The 19,387-nt window shown below is 48.5% G+C and overlaps 1 protein-coding gene across 1 annotated transcript in view; it reads left to right on the top strand.

The window, feature by feature from the left end:
• Positions 1 to 19,387, top strand: part of MYO1H (myosin IH) — a 606,720-nt gene that overhangs the window by 253,555 nt on the left and 333,778 nt on the right. Inside the window, exon 14 of the mRNA XM_085633501.1 lies at positions 11,618 to 11,698. Coding sequence (XP_085489627.1) covers positions 11,618 to 11,698 — 81 coding nt within the window. The remainder of the gene's footprint in view (positions 1 to 11,617; positions 11,699 to 19,387) is intronic.

Below are 19,387 nucleotides of genomic sequence, written 5' to 3' on the forward strand. Positions count from 1 at the left end.
AAGACCTGTGAAGTGCTCAGGTGCGGCTGTGTGTGCGTCGGGAAGCTGTCTCATCCCGGGCTGCCACACACGACGGGGGGGGGGGGGCTGAAGCCCTGTGAGTCCAATGGGTGTTGCGCGCCTGGCATCAGGGCAGGACCCACGTGATCGTTGGTACAACCGCATAACTGAGCTCTGGCTCCCGACATCCTGCAATGCTCTCTTATCTATTTCTCTGTTTATTGACCTTTCTATCTTACTGGTGCCTCTCTTTTTTAAGCAGTCTCTTTGCTCTAAATGTTTCAGTTTCCCTGTATTTCCCCCTCTTCCTGCGTCTCTGATTTTTTTCCCTCATTCTGTGGGATTTTTTGGCCATTATTTTTCTGCGTTTCCCTGTTTCTGACTTTCTCCTTCTTTGCTCCTTTCTATGTGACTGTAGCGTTTGATAAGCGCTAATTTGCATATTTGCGCGCTCGTGCTAAAGGATTACAGGAGCTGGTAATTTACTCGGTACACGCGGCTCCCGACTAACTCGCCGAGGCTATGCCTCTTTATTTATATTCGCCAGCGTCTGACGTCACGCATCAGCGCTAGCGCACCCCGGCAGCGCGGAAGGCTAGAACGCCTCGCGCGCGCCGGACATTACACTCCTTCCAACCTTTATCAAAACAACAACCAATAAACATAAAATGCAAATGAACGATGGATCTGTTACCAGTCGGCCAGTCCTTGCAGGTTACATCAGATAGTCCGCCAACTGGGACGATGGTGCGGTGTTTTTCCGCAGACCGTAGCGGGTTTGGCCGCCTCTGGATAGGGCCACCTCGGGGGTCCTGCGCTTTGGGGTGTTGTGCTCCTCCCGGGACGGGGAGCAGCCGGGCAGGTTACCCCCGGGAGTGGCTGGTAGGGACTGGGAGTCACAATCTTCACCCGGACCTTCATCCCCCTCCTGGTCTCCGCTCAGTTGGTCGGGGCTTTGTCCCTCTGGCTCGGCCCCGGGACGTGAAGGCGTCCCAGGATGGACTTTCTTGAAAAAGGACACATCTTGGGTAACAGTTTCAGCTCCTCTTTGGGCGGTCACCATCGTGCCTGTCCGGCGGGTGACGGTCCATGGTCGTGGTTCGAACGGGAGTCTGAATTTGCTCCCTGGGTAGCGGTCCTTCACATACACCTGATCTTGCCATTGGATCGTGGACTCCTTAGCTCCTCTCCGTCGGCTGGCTTGATCATTCGAGCGCGTCCGATTGGCCAGAGTCTTCTCATTACTGGCTTGTACTGGAACCCATGTCGGGTGGTGGGGAATTGTGTCACTCACTATTCTTCCCATGGTGGCCGTTCCCGGCGCTGCCTCCGTTGTGACATGGGGGGTCATCCGGTATTCCCTCAGGAAACTGTAAATCGCCCTTTCCAATGGAGACCCGTCCGCCATGGCTATGCGTATGGTCTTATTGAGTGTCCGCATGAATCTCTCCACCTCTCCGTTGGCTTGGGGCCAGCGTGGTGTCACCTTGCGATGATGGATCCCCCAACTCTTGAGGTACTCTGCAAACTCCTGCCCTTGGAAGGGGGGTCCGTTGTCGGTCTTGACCACTTCAAATATGCCATGAGTGGCAATGGTTTTCTCGAATTTCGCTATCACCTCGTTGGCTGTCTGGCTCCCCACTATTTCGACCTCTGGATATTTGGTAAAATCATCGATGATGACTAGTGCATAACGTCCATCTGGGAGGTGTCCGAAGTCGGCACTCACGCACTCCCACGGCCTCTGGGGGTTTGCTTCGGTTACCACTGGGTGAGGGCGGTCCGGCTGTCCTGCCGCTTGGCACCAAGTGCAGATTCTCACCGTCTGCTCTACCATAGCGTCCATGCCAGGGAACCATACCTTGTCTCTGAGCCTGCCCTTGGTTTTCACCATTCCTTGATGCCCCCTGTGGGCTAAGTCTACTGCATGATGGGCAAGGCTGGCCGGCATGACCAGTCTAGGGCCTCGTAGGAGACATCCTTGGCCGTCGACAGACAGTTCACCCTTTATTCTCAGGATGGATTCCAGTGTCAGTTTGGCTTGGGGTGTCCTCCGGCTTAGCGATTCTTTAATTGCTTTCCAATCCCCTGACCTGACGGCCTCCGCCGCTGCTTGCAAACACTCGTCACCTCTCGACGCTTCGATGATTGCAGCTAGGCTCATCGGAAGGGGCCGTGACCGCTCCGTCACGAGCGGACATATTCCTCTGTGTCCTCTGCCTCTTCCCTTTCTTCCGTGGTGGCTTTCCGCAGGTGCCTTGCCAGATAGTCCGCCGGGTTCGTGGCCCCCGGTTTGTACTCCATCCGGTAGTCGTACCCTTGTAGTTGAAGTATCCACTTTTCGATCCGGGGTGGTGGTTTCGATGCTGACCCTTGGAAGAGAGGTATGAGGGGCTTATGATCAGTCGCCACCGTGAAGTGGTGGCCATACACCTATACGTGAAAATGTCTGCAGGCCCAGTGAACGGCAATGGCTTCTCGCTCGATCTGCGAGTAGCGCTGTTCTATCTCGGTCAGGGACCGGCTCGCGTAGGCGATGGGGGCCCACTCTCCGTTGCTCTGAAGTTGAGCTAACACCGCTCCCAGACCAAAAGGGCTTGCGCCCACCGCCACGTTGGTGGGCTTCGCAGGGTCGAAGTACGATAAGGTGGTGTCCGCCGAAAGGGCTGCTTTCGTTGCTTGGAATGCTTGCTCTTGTTCCGGGCCCCACTGCCATGTGGTCGATGACTTGGTCAACTCCCTGAGAGGTTTGTGAGGTTGGAGAGGTCAGGGATGAAACGGCCGCAGAAGTTGACCATGCCCAGGAAGCTCCTGGCTTTCGAGATGTTTGTTGGGGCTGGGGCTTCCTGAACGTCCTTCACCTTGTCCGGCTCTGGGGCCACTCCTTGATCCGAGAAGGTGTACCCAAAGAAACTAATCTTGTTCTGCAAAAATTGGCACCTCTCCCGGTGCAGGGTCAGGCCTGACTCCTGGATCCTTTTGAGGACTCCCCTCAACCTCTGGTGGTGTTCCTCTCTGGTTGACGCATAGATCAGCAGGTCGTCGCTCACATTGAGCACTCCAGGGAGCCCGCTGAGGACTTCTCTAATGGTATTTTGGAATACCTCGACGGCACTCGAGATGCCGAAGTTGAAACGCCGATACCGTCTGAGGCCAACGTGTGTGGAGAAGGTGGTTATGTACCTCGAGTCCGGATGGAGTGGCAGCTGGTGGTAGCCTGATCGTAGGTCCATTTTTGAAAACCACCTGGCCCCGTTCAGCTCCCCCAAGATGTCATCAATGGTGGGCGTCAGGTGTCGTTCCCTTTTTACTGCGGCGTTGGGAGGCACATATCCACACAGATGCGGACTTGTCCTGGCTGTTTCGGCTTCCTGGTGATGACAATCGGGGATACCCATGGGGTTGGCCCGCTGACCTTCTCTATGATGCCTTGTTTCTCCAGAGCTTCCAGCTCCTCCTCGACCTTTTGCCTCAGATGGAACGCGATTCGCCTGTGCCTCAGCGCCACTGGTTGGACAGATGGATCGATGTGTAAGGACACTTCCTTCCCTTTCAGGCACCCGATTCCTTTGAAGACTTCTCCAAACTCTTCCATGATGGTATCCAGCTCCTCCTCTAGGACCGCCATGGCAAACAATATCAGTCTCAGCTCTTCGGCCGATTGCCCGCTCAGCAGCATCCCACTGCCCTCTTCCGTGACATAGATGGTAGTGCTTATTGTCCTCTCCCCATGTTGCAGTTCCGTCTTGAAGCACCCGATGAGGGGGATGGGCGTCTTCTGGCCGTACGCAAATACTCGGATCTTTGTCTCTCGCAGCAGAGGTTTGGTGCGTAGCTGGCGATAGACGTTGGCGGCCATCAGCTCAATGGATGCCCCTGTATCAATGGTCGCTTTTACCTCCTGTTGTTGGACCAAGATGCGACATTTTGGAAGTCTGAGCTTCTTCTTTTGTGGCTGGTTGATCGCGAACACGTAGTGGACTGGGTACTCCTCGGTATCATCGTCTATGTCTTTGCTATCCGCCACCTCCTGCACTGCATGGGCCGCCTCTTTCTTGACTCTGGTGGACCTGCACACCGCTGCGAAGTGGTTCATCCACCTGCAGGCACTGCACTTTTTCCCTCTGGCCGGACAGTCTTGCATGCGGTGGGGTTGGCCTCCGCAGTATCCGCATTCTTTCTTCTTCGTCTCCGGTTGTCTTTTCCCTCCGGCCGGTCTCACCTTGGGGCGTACCACATTCACCGCTTCCGCCACCTGCACTTGTTCAGTCTTCACGGGGCGATGCAGGGCTGCTTCCATGTGCGAGGCCCTCGCCTGCGAGAGCTCCTTTGACCGTCCTAGAGTGAGGATGTCCGCTAGGGGCTTTCCTTCTTCCTGAAGGACCGTGACCCGGAGCTTGGACGAGTAGCACCCTTGTAGGATCTGCCCTCGGATCTCCTCCTGCTCATCCCGGAATCCGCACGTGCTGGCTAACTCCTTCAGTCTGCCGTGGAACGCATCTAGGGACTCATCTGCCTCCTGCTTGGCTAGACGAAAGATAAATCTTTCATAGTCCCTGTTCGCCATGGGTTCGAAATGGGCGTTGAGAGCGTTCAGCAGCGTGAGGTAAGTCTTCGGCGTTGCCTCCACGAGGGTCTTGTAGATGCGGTGGATGTCTTTGCCTCCCAGGTGGAGTAGCAATGCTCTGCGTCTTTCCCTCGAGATGCCTGCCCCCTCAAAATATATTTGTAGGCGGTCTGTCCAATCCCTCCAGCGCGGGGCAAGGGACGACGGGGCCCCGTCGACGACAAACGGCTCAATGGCAGGAATCGACGCCATCTTGGCACGTGCGCAGCGTGCGGTGGAGGCCGGCTGCTTCTCCCCCTCATTGAAAGCGAGTGGTGGGCACCCCCTGGTGGGCGTCGAGCGTGGTCCTCCTCCGTGCCTCTACACCATCGAGTGGGCACACGTACCTCCGGGAGCCAGCATCAGGGTCCTCGGGGTCCTGGAAGCTCCCACCGGGCCCGGGCCTGCTCTGGGGTACAGGGCGGCTGTCGTCTTGTTCCTCGTGGCATCGGCCCTGCCACCACACAGGCGTGACATACACCTCACTGGCTACAACAATGGGGCTCTCAGGCTCTCCCTGTGTATCCCACAGGAACTACCAGCTGGCTCAGCAGGGCCCTCTCTGGGATGGGACACCACTCTCAGGCCCAAGAGACATGGGTGGCAGCTGCTCATCTCAGTGGGGCCACATGCAGCAGATGCAGGGTTCAAAACACCCCTCATCGCCAGTGTAGCGTTTGATAAGCGCTAATTTGCATATTTGCGCGCTCACGCTAAAGGATTACAGGAGCCGGTAATTTACTCGGTACACGCGGCTCCCGGCTAACTCGCCGAGGCCACGCCTCTTTATTTATATTCGCCAGCGTCTGACGTCACGCGTCAGCGCTAGCGCACCCAGGCAGCGCGGAAGGCTAGAACGCCTCGCGCGCGCCGGACATTACAGTGACTCCGCCTCGTTCTTGTACAGACTGTCTATTTTCTCTGATTCGCCCACCACTGTGCTGACAATGGAAAGCATGAACTTTGGCAACCCACACATGTATGGGGGCTTGGGTGATGGTTGTGGTGCGGGCAGGACCGGACTCGCCGTAGTGGGCACCGGACGTTTTCCCCGTGGGCCGGAAGGGTCGACGGGTTTTTGTTACTGCAAAACCGGCCCCCAGTAACAAAAGAGCAGCAGCAGTGTTTCCCACCAACACCCTCCCTCGGAGGCCAGTCCGACGTAATTGCCAGGGCTGGTTTGCGGTGCCAGTCCGGCCCTGGGTGCGGGGCAGAAAATGGATCAGTGAGGAAGGGTGTAGTCCTAAGTGGGAGTCAATGTATTTCCATTTATTGTATTTACATTATTTTTACACAGCGTGTCCCAAATATTGGGAAGGAAAACTAAGTATAAAGCTGGCTTCTTTGTTTGGTCACTAACACATGTTATGATTGCTCACTCTTGTTACTCAGTGTACCTGTCTTCGGGATTAGGTATGGCTGAGTGAGCCTTTCCTGGATAGGAGCATGTGGACCTGCCGACCTCCACTTTCTCTCAGCAGTGAAAGATCAGCTCACTGAGCTATCCCTCCAGTTCGCAGCGTGTAAGCTCTGGTCACAGGTTTCTGTTATGACACAGTAAATAACGGCCTGTTGAAGGTCATAGCGCATTAAGAGGGTGTCACATGTTTGCATCCTGTGAGACAGCAAAGTGGTTAAAAAATCTCTTACTAAGAACGGAAAAACATGCTTGCATTGTCTGCTATATAAATCCTATTATTAATGTAATTGCTTATATGGCCCATCAGACCATACATATACACAGATTCTATGAAATTATGGTATATACGAGTATTTATATAGCACCTTCCCCCTTTATGTGTGCATTCATGTAGGGTAAACATGAGCCAAAGGTATTGGAGTGCTTTACATCAGCATCACTTCCATTTCACATGGATACTCAGAGAGCAGTCCCTAAGAGAGCCTCTGCAGCCCTCTTCTCTGCGCCCAGGCATGTAAACACACCACACCTGTCGTTGTTTGGAAAGACCCCCTTCCAGTTTTAACCCACCACATCCTCCCCCCAGCTCCCATGACCTTCCTCGTGTCCCCCACCCTCATCCCTTATATCCTTTTCATTTCCATTCATAGACTTAAAGTTTTATTTTGACATTTTGTTTAGTGCTCTTATGTAGCGCAAGCTCGACCCAAAAATATTGGAGTGCTTTACATGAGTAACACTTGGGCACCGACCAAACTTGGTAATAACAATGACTGGCTTAACTCTATTATTGGCAAACCCAATGGGTTTCACCTATTGAAAATCAATTGTCTTTGTCAATGTTTTTACATGGTCATAGCTGCCAAGTTTCCGAGTGATGTGCCACTCCAGTCCATTTTTTTTCTTTGAAATCTGGAATGTGCAGTCCTGTTTATAAAGGAATTAACATGACTGCAAGTTCCAGAATTCAAATAAAAACCTGGACTGGAGCAACACATCACGCATGGACCTAGAAACTTGTGAGGGCTGCATTTAAAGAAAAGAACTATGACACGGGCAGCGGTGACCGGGTCACAGTCCTTTTTTTTTACTTTCAGACATGCTGCACAGCAGCTACAGCTGCTGTGTGACATGTCTAAAAAATATTGACAAAACCGATAGATTTTCCATTGATGAACATGTTGGCTTTGCCAATGCTTGTTTGGCCATGCCATACAACTGACAGGCACACATGACCACTATTTACAAAAACAACGTATTACTCCCCTTTCAAATCCATTCCCATCATTCATTACATACTCTAAATTCTACTAAACACACAAGAACTCAAGACCACAAACCTAACATAACCAATGCACAAAGAAAAGAAAAGAAAAATTTACTAATCTACTAACCTCTATCTTGGGTTCCAGAGTAGCATGCTACTCTTTGCAAAGTGCTTCTTTTTTTGTATTTTTGATAAATATTTTTAGTATCTTCACTTTATTACATCAGAATGGTAGTGAAAAGAAAAGAAGAAGAATTAGTAAACACAAAATAGCATAAGGTAAATAAGCAAAGAGAGAATGAGCCGAGCCCCAAATCCAACTTGACACTTCTTGTTTGACCCCAAAACCAAAAACCAGCATCCATTCAAAGTGCTACGGCCCCTGCACAGCACTTCAATACCTTGTCAGTAGTAGTAAAAGCTGCATAAATACAATTTACAATTTTTTTTTTTTTAATAGTAATGAGTTTTGGAACAATATTCAGAGAATGAAACTACAATTCTGCTAAAGGAACAGAAACCAGTGAATCACGCCTAAACGCAGCCAAACGCAGTACAAGATGACAGCAGAAAGAGTAATCTGTCAAAGTTGAGATTCCCAAATGCTGAATTCCCATACTTGAAGTACGACTGCCTTCCCAAAAATGTAGCAGAGCAGGACACCCCACTAAGGGACTTATTACGAGAACAGCGATCATCAGAACTGCCGTACTTGTGGTGGCAGTCCAACCACCCCCACCACTACAGATCCGCCTGCAGTATTCTGAGTGTGGCGGTCAGACCTCCACAAGACCACCGGTTCTACCAGAATCAAGGATCCTGCTGCGCCAGGGGTCTGCAACCTGCCTCAATTTGCTATGGTACTGATGCCGGCACCGCCAAGCACATTAGACCTACATATCCACCGCCCTTTTCATGGCGGTGAGCCCCCCATGAAAAGGGTGGCAAGCATGGAAGACCCTGCTGGATTTGGGCCTGGAGGTGCATGCGAGGAGGGCACATGTTGTGCTCCCTGGAATCTGCACCCCGTTGTGGCACAGTGTGGCATGCATGCCACACTGTGCAGGAGCATGCTGCAGGTGGTGTCATGGCAGCGATCTGCCGTTAAGGCTCTCCTGTGAGCATTACACAGCTGCTGCTGTAAAACCCCCACAGCACCGCCCGCCTTGGATTATGTTAAAATGTTATGTTAAATGTTATGTTAAATGGGACTTTTATAGCGCAACGGCTACTCCAAAGGAGTGTCCCGGCGCTTTTGTGCTCCAAACCAAAGAAAGAGCTGGAAAACATAATAGTAAAAAGAGCAGGGGCCTAAAGAGGGGGCAGATTATCCAGTGAACAGCCAGGTTTTTAAGTCTTTTCTGAAGGCAAGCAGGTTAGCGGTGTTTCGCAAGGACACCGGTAAGGAATTCCATAGCTGCGGAGCAAGAAAGCTAAAGGACCGGCCGCCTAGCCGAGCCCTTTTGATGCGTGGCACCCGAGCCAAAGCCAAAGCTTCTGACCTGAGGGATCGTACAGGTCGATAGAAGTCCAGCCTCCTCTGAAGATATTTGGCACCATTGCCATGCAAGGCCTTATGGGCGAGAGTCATGGCCTTGAAAAGTATCCTCTTCCGCACCGGAAGCCAGTGAAGGGATACGAGGAGATTGGAGGCACTGGTGCGGCGGTGCAGGCCAAAAATTGCACGAGCAGCAGCGTTCTGAGTAACCTGCAAACGCTGGAGGAGGTATTCAGGCAGACCCAGATATAGGACATTTGCATAGTCCAATCTGGACCCTATGAGTGCCTGAACAGTGATCCTCCGATGTTCCTCCGAGAGAAGGGGAAAGAACTTGCGCAACATTCTGAGTATCCCAAAGCATGTTCCCGTAAGAGTGGAAACCTGGGATTTGAGCGAGAGCTCGTTGTCAATTTTAACCCCCAGGTTCTTAGCCCACTTAGAGGACTGAGTGGGAGGGAACATGTCAGCAGGCCACCATCCCTGCCAATCTGGTTCTGATGGGCATCCGAAGAATAGTATTTCGGATTTGTCCGAGTTGCATTTGAGGCTGTTGTGTGAAAACCAACTAAAGACACTAAAGATTACACTCATAATCCGGTCGGCGCACAACAGACTTGGCAGTCCTCTTGTGGGCGTGGCGTTGTTGGACTGACAGGATGACCGCCAAACTCGTAATAAGGCTCTGAGTGTTAAGCAAGGTGTGATGTACAATGCAGCTCTGCATCACCCAACCGAGCCTCTGGCCCTCTGCTTAAAGAGGCTTGTCTGTCACTAATCATACATTTGGCCCATTGACTGTCTGTTATATGTAACCTAGACACAAGACTATCCAAAGACTCTAAAAGAAATGCTATTGATTAGATGCAAAGCTGCCCGATAAAGTTAAAAAAGCCTTTCAAAATAGTGGTAGTCACCATCTTGTTTTAAGTTACTCATTACTATGTTACACCTATTTGGTGTTCGTATTGCCAGAAATATAAGTGCAAGAAACTTCTGGTTTCTGCATTTTTTATTTTATTTTAACTAATCCTCACTGTGTATAAAAGAGATTTATTTTTAAAGAAAATACCTGTAACTACATACATTAAATCTTGTAACATATTTTATATTGTGCCTCAAACTGACCTTCACACCACCCCTTCTGAGGAAATTGTAACTGCTTGGCCAGTGCTATTCAAATAAACTAAGGGCCACATTTATGAAAAGTGACGCATCTCTGCGTGAAAACAGAGATTTGTCACTTTTCATTGCGCCCCCCTTGCAACACCAATGATGCATCATATTTACAGTACGACACATCATGTCACAAGGAGTTACAGATATGTCAGTATTTCTGACGTATCTGTAGGCGCAAAAATGACGCATTGCTGGAGTGTGTCACAAAAGTGACGCAACTCCAGCAGGGGGTCTTTTCACATGGGCAAGTCCCATTTCAAATGTGCCTGCGTCAGTCTTACGCCTGCTGTGAAGCAGGCATAAGATATTGATGCATTTCCGTCCTAGAAGTGACGCAGTGAAATCTCATAGATTTTACTGGGTCACTTCTACGAGGCTTACCTGTGCAGGTATAATGTGGCGCAGGGGTTTACAAAGTGACTCATCTACCTAGATGCGTCACTTCGTAAATTTGATGCAACATGGCACATTTTTACGCTGCTGGTGCGTCACAAAAAGTATTGCATCAGCGGCACAAAAGTGACGCAAGGGCTCATAAATAAGTCCCTAAGGGCCTTATTTAAAGTACGGTAGGCTGCACGGCAGTGGAAGGATATATACCTCTGCCATGGCGGATTACGGCCTGCACGGATTAGAGATCTCCCCCAGGAAGGCTGAGATCTCTCTTCAGCAGTGCCACTGCCAACGTGACCCTGCTAAGGGCACTGAGGCTATGCTGTGCCTGAAAAGTAACGTTTTTTTGCTTTCCAAAAAAACCTCCCAAGCTGGAAATTTGTTTTTCGGAAACAAAAAATTAATATCCCTGACATGCTGGCAGTTTTGTTTACAGTATGTGAAGTCATTAGTCCTATTGCCTGTTCGGGACTGCTGGCCTTTCCCTGCTGGTCCAGAACAGGGGAACATGGCTTCAGAACATCCACCCTGACTAGTGAGGATGATCTGATATCCTTCGATCAATGGTCCAATGAACGTTGCCCCATTGGTCAAAGGTTTTCGCCAGATGAACCATGTGTCTATGCCGTCAGACACATGGGGGCTCCCCTGGCTCTAAATAGAGAGGTGGAACAGCGAATCACATAACGTTTTTGGCAGATTATACTGTTCACCAAATTGTACATATGCGCATAAATCTTGGTCAGCCATTAAAAGCAATAGCATCCGAAACTGTGAGTAGGGCGATGATGCAGTCTCAGATTTGATATTGTAAGGTGCCGGCTACAATTAACCGTCCCTGGCAAAAGTGCCTGGAAGTGATGCTTGTGTCGATTAGGCTACCGCCATGCACCTCAAGGAGTCACTGAGCGAAACTCAGTATGACTTAACATTTCCCTTGATGGCTCATCAATAGCATGAATGTCACATTAAACCTTTGTTCACTTTAGAGTCATCTCTGGAATATAAATGCTGGATTCTATGTTAGGTCATAATTTAACTTAACTAGTATCATAACTGGGAACCTCTTGATTTATAGCATCATACTGGAGCATTTACACATGCTTTAGTTTATCTCAGTTTTCATCTATGTATAGTGCAAGCTGTTGAATTTACCTGTAGTGGAAGTTGAAAAAAATGCATATGATTTCATGTTTGGAGAAAAAACCTGAGACAGTCCTGTTGTGGGTGACCTCCTCTTCTGTGTGATTACAGTGGGAACCAGTGCAATTCTTCAACAACAAGATCATTTGTGACCTGGTGGAGCAGAAACACAAGGGAATCATCTCCATTATGGTAGGAACACGATAAAGTGACACGCCTTGTTACTTGACAGTATATTCATATTTAGAGTTAAAGTTTAGTTTAATAACCTCATGTCCAGTTCTTCAGTATTTGAGGACGTAACATTATACCAGGTAATTTCTTATACAGTGGATACAGTATTTCTGTTACTTTCCAAAGCCAAGTTCCACACTGCAGAATGGGGGGTAACACAGTAATACCACATATTTTCCTTTCTTGAGCTCAAAAACACAGAATCTTTGCGGATTTCCCTACACAAATCTTGGCACTAATTATCTGCTCATCTTTCAAGATTTGTGAATGAAATAACCCTGGGTGCAAACTTTATGAACATCTTGTCATCCTGATTGTGGTGTGAATCTATGCCCATATTAGGATTACTAGGGCTCTCTGAATGTGGCCCTAAAACAAGTATTGTGCAATGTAATTAGAGAACGATTCAATTAAGATTCATAAGAATATATGGTCAACTTACATATATTTCCTGCATACATCCCACTCAATTAATGAGTATATATGGATTGCCTAAGCCTAAATATACACTGTGCCAACAAGCCCATAGTAACTTGATTTGGCTGCCCTATCTGCAGCAAATTCATATAATTATTAAAAAAATCTTCTAGGTATCCACCTTTTTAGATTACACGTCTTAATTATTTAGGCACAAGTGACAAATATAGAATGCATGCTTGTTTAATGTCACTTTTCATTGCAATGCAATAATCAAGTTTGCTTGAGTATATGCACAGTATATAATCAGAGTTGCATTATCTGTTCTAAAATAACTGTTAACGAGTTGGAAACAAAATTTCATGGAACCTGATCATTTAAGTTCTTGTCTATTATTATTTATTTATAATTAAAAGAACACGGTTTTACAGAATGAAAACAAGTAAAAGGGCATCCGGCATGTTTTCTGCTAATTGTTTATTCTGAAAAACTCACCAATGACTAGACTATTTTATATAAGTTAGGAGCAGAGTTGGAAGTGCTAGAGAGGACTGCATGCCAGGAGACCGAGACAAGACAAGGCATGCAGAGTTGCTTCCAGTTGCGGCTCCTCCACCAAGGCAGAGGAGCGTTGCCCCACTGTGCAAAAAGGAAAAATAAAATGACAATAACTGTTTGGTCGGCCCTCTTGGGCCGACCAAACAGTTCATGTGCACTTTGCATGTTCCTACCAGGCTGCATTACAAAGCCTGGTCAGGAACATGCACAGACTCCCTGTTCAAGTCTGAGCGTGATCCATGGCGCTCAGACCAAATTACATCGCTGATTGGTTTAGGGGAGCCTGTGTGCCGGGTGCTTCCTGCTGCCAGCTGAACTGCAGAGGAGGAAGGAAGAGGACGCATGGGAGGCGGCCGCCGGCCGTTCTAAGGTAGCAGCCGCTGATCGCTTCACCTCTTTTTCCTAAAGGCTAACAGGAGGCGCATTCACCCTTTACTTGCTGCGGGTTTATAAGCCTTTCTCCCGGCTCAGATGAGACCAGCAGACTATGCTATTATATTGAACAGTGACTTCATTGTTCGATGCAGGTATGAGACTGTGAGCTATCTTTGGATTAGGCATTCCTTTGGACCTGAGTCTAGTTTAGTAAGCCAAAGAAATGAGATTAGATTGATATAAATTTAATCAGTCAGTATATTCCAATATTTCCTGTTAATCACATTACTGGTAAACTTTCCAGCTAACATTCTGATTGTCTTTATAATAATTACAACATATATTGTGTGCACTACGATTGGATTCTAATTTTTAAAATGTATTTTTTAAATGTATCCATTGTTTCCTAGTGTTCTTGAGTCAGCCTTTTTAATGAGAAAGAGGGTTTAGATTCTGCTAATTATCCCTGCGGTATTTTATATAACTAATCAAAGCCTGAAACACATCTCATTACCTGAAACACATCTCACTCAACTACTGCTCAGTGGGGTGCGGAGTGGTTACAGTCCCAATGGGTTTCTGTCTTGTGTTGGCACATTGACTAAGGGTCAAGAAAGCCAAATCCTGGGCCATATTCTAGAAGGATCTAGGAAATGTACCAAAATATAGAATTTCTTTCTGAGACCCATTTAATGCCCCTGAAATCATGAAAGGACATCTGTTCTGGCAAGAACGTGTGTCGACACCTGGGACATCTTGGGTCTCGCGTTGTGTTTATAGTGTGCAGTCGTCTAGGGGAGAGGTACATCATGTGTACAATGTTGTATTGAATCTGCTTAAATCTAGCACATATAGAGACTTTACGACTTCCTTGTGTATTTTTTTCCAGTCTGCCTGCGTCAGTGGCTGTTCGCGGGCAGTTTTTTCCAATTCTCTCTTCTACCCTAAGGTGCTTGCCTTGTCTGTCCTCCCTCAATGCTCTATAATGGGTTACAAATGTGCACCCCCCTTCCATTGTGATCATAACTATTAGGGTTTGTGAGTGTTCTGGGGCTTCTGGGAATGTCGGCCAGAGCTGTCGGCCGTGGCTGCTATCTTTGTGTACTGCAAGAATTGCCCTTCGCCTAGCGTGAATGTTTCCATCGCATCTTGGTATATTATGAACCTGCTTTCAGGATATAGATCTGTCAACATTAGGCAGCCCCCTTCTTTCCATTTCTTGACCGTCATTTTCTGCGCTACCTGAGCAAACTGTGCTATGGTCCAGACATTTGCGTCTGGTGCGTATGGCACTCTCTTAATGACCATTCTTACTGTCCTGTCCCATATCCTGGCCATCAGCCGTACCAGAGAGGGGAGCGCTTCCTGTATGCCCCTTCCTTTCATAAGCAGTGCCCGCAGTTGCTGCCTGCCACAGGTGCCTGTGAGCAAGGTTCTGTCCCAGGAGGAGTCTGTGTCTCCAGGTCCGGTATCTTTATTCCCCCTCTATCCCACTGCCATTTCATTACCTCTAGTCCTACTCTGCAGCGCTTCCCATTCCACAACAGCAGTGTTAGCAGTGCACCCAATTCCTTAAACACTTTACGTGGAATTTCGTAGAAAGAGCCCTGCATGACATAAAGACATCCAGGCAGAACCACCATTTTGATCAGGGCTACTTTGCCCATAAGGGACCATTTCAGTGTGTTCCAAAACTGTACACTTCAGTGTAATCCTTTTACTATCCTTCCTATATTCAGTTTGTAAAAATGATCTTGCTCTCCGGTGATGTGTATGCCCAGGTATCGGACAGTTTCTGTTGCCCAGGGAAGCTCTAACTGTGGGAGCTGAGATGTCGTAAGTCCCTTCGCTCGTCTTAACGTGTACAGCTGTGATTTAGAATTGTTGATTCGCAGATCGGAGGATTTCCTAAATTTTGCCAGCACTCGGATTAATATTGAGGTAGAGTGCGTCGGGTGATTTAGATACAATATAACATCAACTCCATAGAGTGACACTACATGTTCCATCTGGCCGATTTTAATGCCGTGTCCCTTCAGTACTGATCTTAGGTAACATGCCAGTGGCTCCACTGCAATGGCAAATATCAGTGGTGAGAGCTGACAGTCCTGCCACATCCCTCTATGGAGCGTCATACTTTCAGACACATATTTTCCTGTACGAACCCTGGTCGTTGGCTTTCTGTATAATAGTTTTACCTATTTGATAAATTGAGGGCCCAGGCCCATTTTATGCAATACTAGCCAAATATGTTCCCATCTAATAGAGTTGAACGCTTGTTCGATGTCTAGAAAGGCCAGAGCGCATTCTTCTGAATCCGCGTCTAAGGTCTGCATAACATGTGCGATCCTGCGGATGTTCCTTAGGGTATTTCTGAGGGGTATAAACCCCGACTGGTCATCGTGTATGTGTTGAGGACAATAGGGGAGCAGTTTGCTCGCCAGAACATGGCTTATGAGCTTCAGATCCACATTCTGCATGGATATTGGTCCGTACGTGTTCGGTAGTGTCGGGTCCTACCACTATGAGCTCTTCCCGCATTGAACTCGGTAGCTCTTTCTTCTCCCATGCCACTACAATTACCTCTAGCAGTCTATCCGCTACGAGTTCCGGGTACTGCTTATAGAATTCAGCTGTGAGACCGTCCGTGCCTGGTGACTTTGCTGTTTTCATGTGTATGATCGCAGTTTTTAATTCTGTCTTGGTCATTGGTGCACCCAGGGCTTTCTTGGCTTCTAGGTCTAATCTGGGCGTTACAATCCCTTCCAGGTAAGTTTCTATGTTCAGTGTGTGTGCAGCCTTTTGGGGTTCCATATATACCTTGTTTAGGTGTGCTGCAAATACTGTGTTCATTTCGTGTTGCGTATAGACCAGTTTATTCTGTCTTTTGCATATCGCCAGTATTTGTTTTGGTTGTGTTTCCATTTTAATCAGGTGCGCCATTAGATGGCTCGATTTATCCCCCTCTGTGTACCATCGTATTCTACTATTATTTCTATTGTATTTATCTAGCCTGTCCCATAGTCCCCCAACCTTCTGTTGCCGCTCTGTCCATTTCTGGGGGTCCTCTACTTCTGTGGGGAGTGCACCTTCTAGTTTGGCTAGGTCTCGCTCTTGGCCCTGTAGGTCTCGTTCAATCACTTTCCTTACCCCCGCCTCTGTTGACATGCATACTCCTCTAAGTACCACTTTCAATGCTTCCTATTCTACTGCCCTAGCGCCGGCTGTCTTCCAGTTTGTATCGAAATACCCTTTCAATTCGGTTTTTATTGTGGTCTTGTAGACCGGATCTGTAAGTGCGGCAGCATTTATCCTCCATAATGGTATCTTTGACAGGGATCTGCACAATGTGTACTCTATTAGCAGTGGGGAATGATCAGATAGATATCAGGCCAGGTATTGCGCTTCTTTTACTCTGTGTATGGCCGCTGCCTGCATGAAGAAGTAGTCTAATCGACTATATGTGTTCGTTGCCGGGGTGTGAAAAGAGTAGCCTTTTTGGTGTGGGTTGCGTTGTCCCTCGATGTCTATGAGGTCGTAATTGATTTGCATCAGGCGCATGGCCTCCTTCGCCTTCAGTTTGGTATCCAGCCTTGGTGGGATCCTATCCAGTGTTCCGTGACAGTTGTAGTCCCTTGCAATTATGACTTAAATGTCAGGCGTAAGGTGGGCCTGTCTAAGAGTCGGTCCCAGGAAATCCCAGTCATCACTATTTGGAGCATATACATGCTATGCCAATCTAGACTACCCTCTACCATGATATACCTCCCATTCGGGTCCAGGCAGGTCCTTTCCTTTTTAAATGGGACTCCCGGAACCAGCCATTTCAATGTACCCCTGACATATCCTGAGTAAGACGTCGCGAAGATCTGTCCTCGCCAACTTCTTTGGACGTATTTAAGACTAACACCCCATACATGCGTTTTCTGCAGGAATGCAAATGCGACCCCATATATTTTTAGGTAAGCTGCTATTCGGTTGAGTTTGACAAAATTATAAAGCCCTTGGACGTTTCATCTTATAAACTTGTAGTTTTGTTCTTGTCCCTTCATGTCACCAAATCATCATTAGGTTTCCCTCTAATTCCTACAGAAGGTTCTTGTGTAGAGCCGTGCCTACCTGTGACTTCCCTGTACCTCGTCCTCTGCATAGCAGAACACACCTTTCTGCTGGTTTGTAGCTTTTCACCATAACTGTAACATCCCCAACTCCCCCCTCCCACAGGCAGTAGGTTCACATTCCCATAGCTCAACAGATGGCCTAAGGACAGGTGACTCCACCCCAAACTTATCTTAGCCCCCCCCCTCCCTAATACCTCACCCTTATCTCTTCAGAACGAAGGATCGATCCGGTTCTAGTCCAATTAAGTAGTCTTTGCTATGTGGCCAGACCGCCAGTCACAGTGCTACCCTGCAGGACCACCTGGGCTCAGCAAGGCCATACATGTGCATAGCGACTGGAGTGTCCTATTGAGTTCAGGTGGTGGAACCCAGCATTACCACTCCTTCCTATTTCCCCCTTTTCAAACCATTTCCCCGCCTCTGGCTGAGATGTTATCTGTCTGCACAGTCTCTGCATAATATGTTCCCCATTATTCTTGTCTACTCACAAGACCTTGATGCAATCTCTTACCATTCCCAGATCCCACCTGCAATGGATGTGTGCTTCCAGGTCGCCTCTCACTCTTCTGGGGTTCCATCAGTCTGAGTCTGGGTCTCTTGTACCAAGCAGAGTGGAGAATATTGGTTTTGTAGTGGTATCATTGCCATTTCGGTCCATAAAGTTCCATCCGTGCCAACCAGGATGAGCCCTGTATTTGGTACTTCGTGTGGAGTGGGTCTCCTCTCTTCTGCATTTCGGCGCTGACCACGCTGTCGTCTGTGTGCTTTTCTGCTGCTCGCGCCATCCTTGGTTCTGGTCTGGTTCAGCCAGTCCTAGAGAGTCCATTCACTCTATTGCATCCTGAGGTGTTTCGTGCAAGTGGACTCTACGGTAATATTGCACTCACAGACACCCAGGGAATACATCAGGCTGTATGTGATATTATGTCCCCACAGGCGCCGTTTGACTTCTAGAAATCCATTTAGGAGATCATGCACTTTTCTGGTGTAATCAGGGTATATTTGAATGGCACGATCTTCATATAGCGGTGGGCCATTAACAAGGATATGCTGTAGTATTATGTCTCTGTAATTGTACAGGCATGCTATCAGGGCTCTAGGCGGTGATCCCGGACTCGGTGGGGGCCCGAGGGCCCAGTGCGCTCTATCTATAGCAAAAGATTTGGAGAGTCTGATATTGTTGAAGGCCGTGCTGATCCAATTTTCCAAGAATAAGTCCGCAGCCGGCCCTTTGGATTTTTCGGGAAAAAACAAATAAACCCGGGACTGTATATTGCACAATTTTGTTAGCCTACCCCCCTTTTCGATGGCTTATCTTTAACCATTGTCTGACCTGCGTTAGTGTATTTTTGAGACTGAATGTGCCTACACACCGTTGTGCTCTTCGCCGTGCTTCTCTGCCCCGATTAGTGATTTGTGTTGCTTTTGGCGATGGGGAAATAGGGGGGGGTGGGAGGGGAGACCCAGGCCCTCTTCATAGGCTCACGTTTTCTCTTTTGCGAAAAACCCTTGCAGTCCACTGTGGACACTGCTGCACTGAGTCTTACTATCGCTGTTACGCTCTCTGCAACTGTCAGGGTGGGGGCTTCTTACGTGTTCCAATGCTGACCACTGCATTGAGTCCATATGTCCTGGTTGGAGGCTATTTAGTAGGCAGTTCAGATATAGGCCTCGTTTTGACCAATGTAGGCTTGGGATGCACCCCTTCGTACTTTCTCTGCTACTCTGGGGGGCTACAGTCCTCCTCAGCCCTCTTGTCCGCCCTCCCCCGCCGCATCTGCTTCTTGTATATTGCTGCTTTTACTGCCAATGTGCTTCCTCGTCGCTGTAGCTTTGTGCGTGCCGGTATTTAAACTTTCCTGCCGGTTTTAATTGTTTCTTCTTTCGGTTTTAATTTGTATATTCGGGCCCCACTTCTGTCCCGGCAATCAGTCCCTGCCTCCTGCTCCTCCGGGCGCTTCTGGAGCGTCTCTACTCACGGAGGGGATATTTTGGGCCTTTGAAGGGCCGCACTTCTTTCTGGCTCGTTGTTATAGAGGCGCGATACAGGCCACACCCAGGCAGGCCTGATCGCACACAGGCCGCTCACGTCCCACTTCGTAGTTGCATCCCACGGGAGCTTCCACCAGTCTCACTGCTGTCTCCACGGGGGGCCAGGCTCTCTGTGCATGTTGCG

The sequence above is a fragment of the Triturus cristatus genome, chromosome 11, assembly GCF_964204655.1.
Source record: "Triturus cristatus chromosome 11, aTriCri1.1, whole genome shotgun sequence".
Taxonomy (NCBI): Eukaryota; Metazoa; Chordata; class Amphibia; order Caudata; family Salamandridae; genus Triturus; species Triturus cristatus.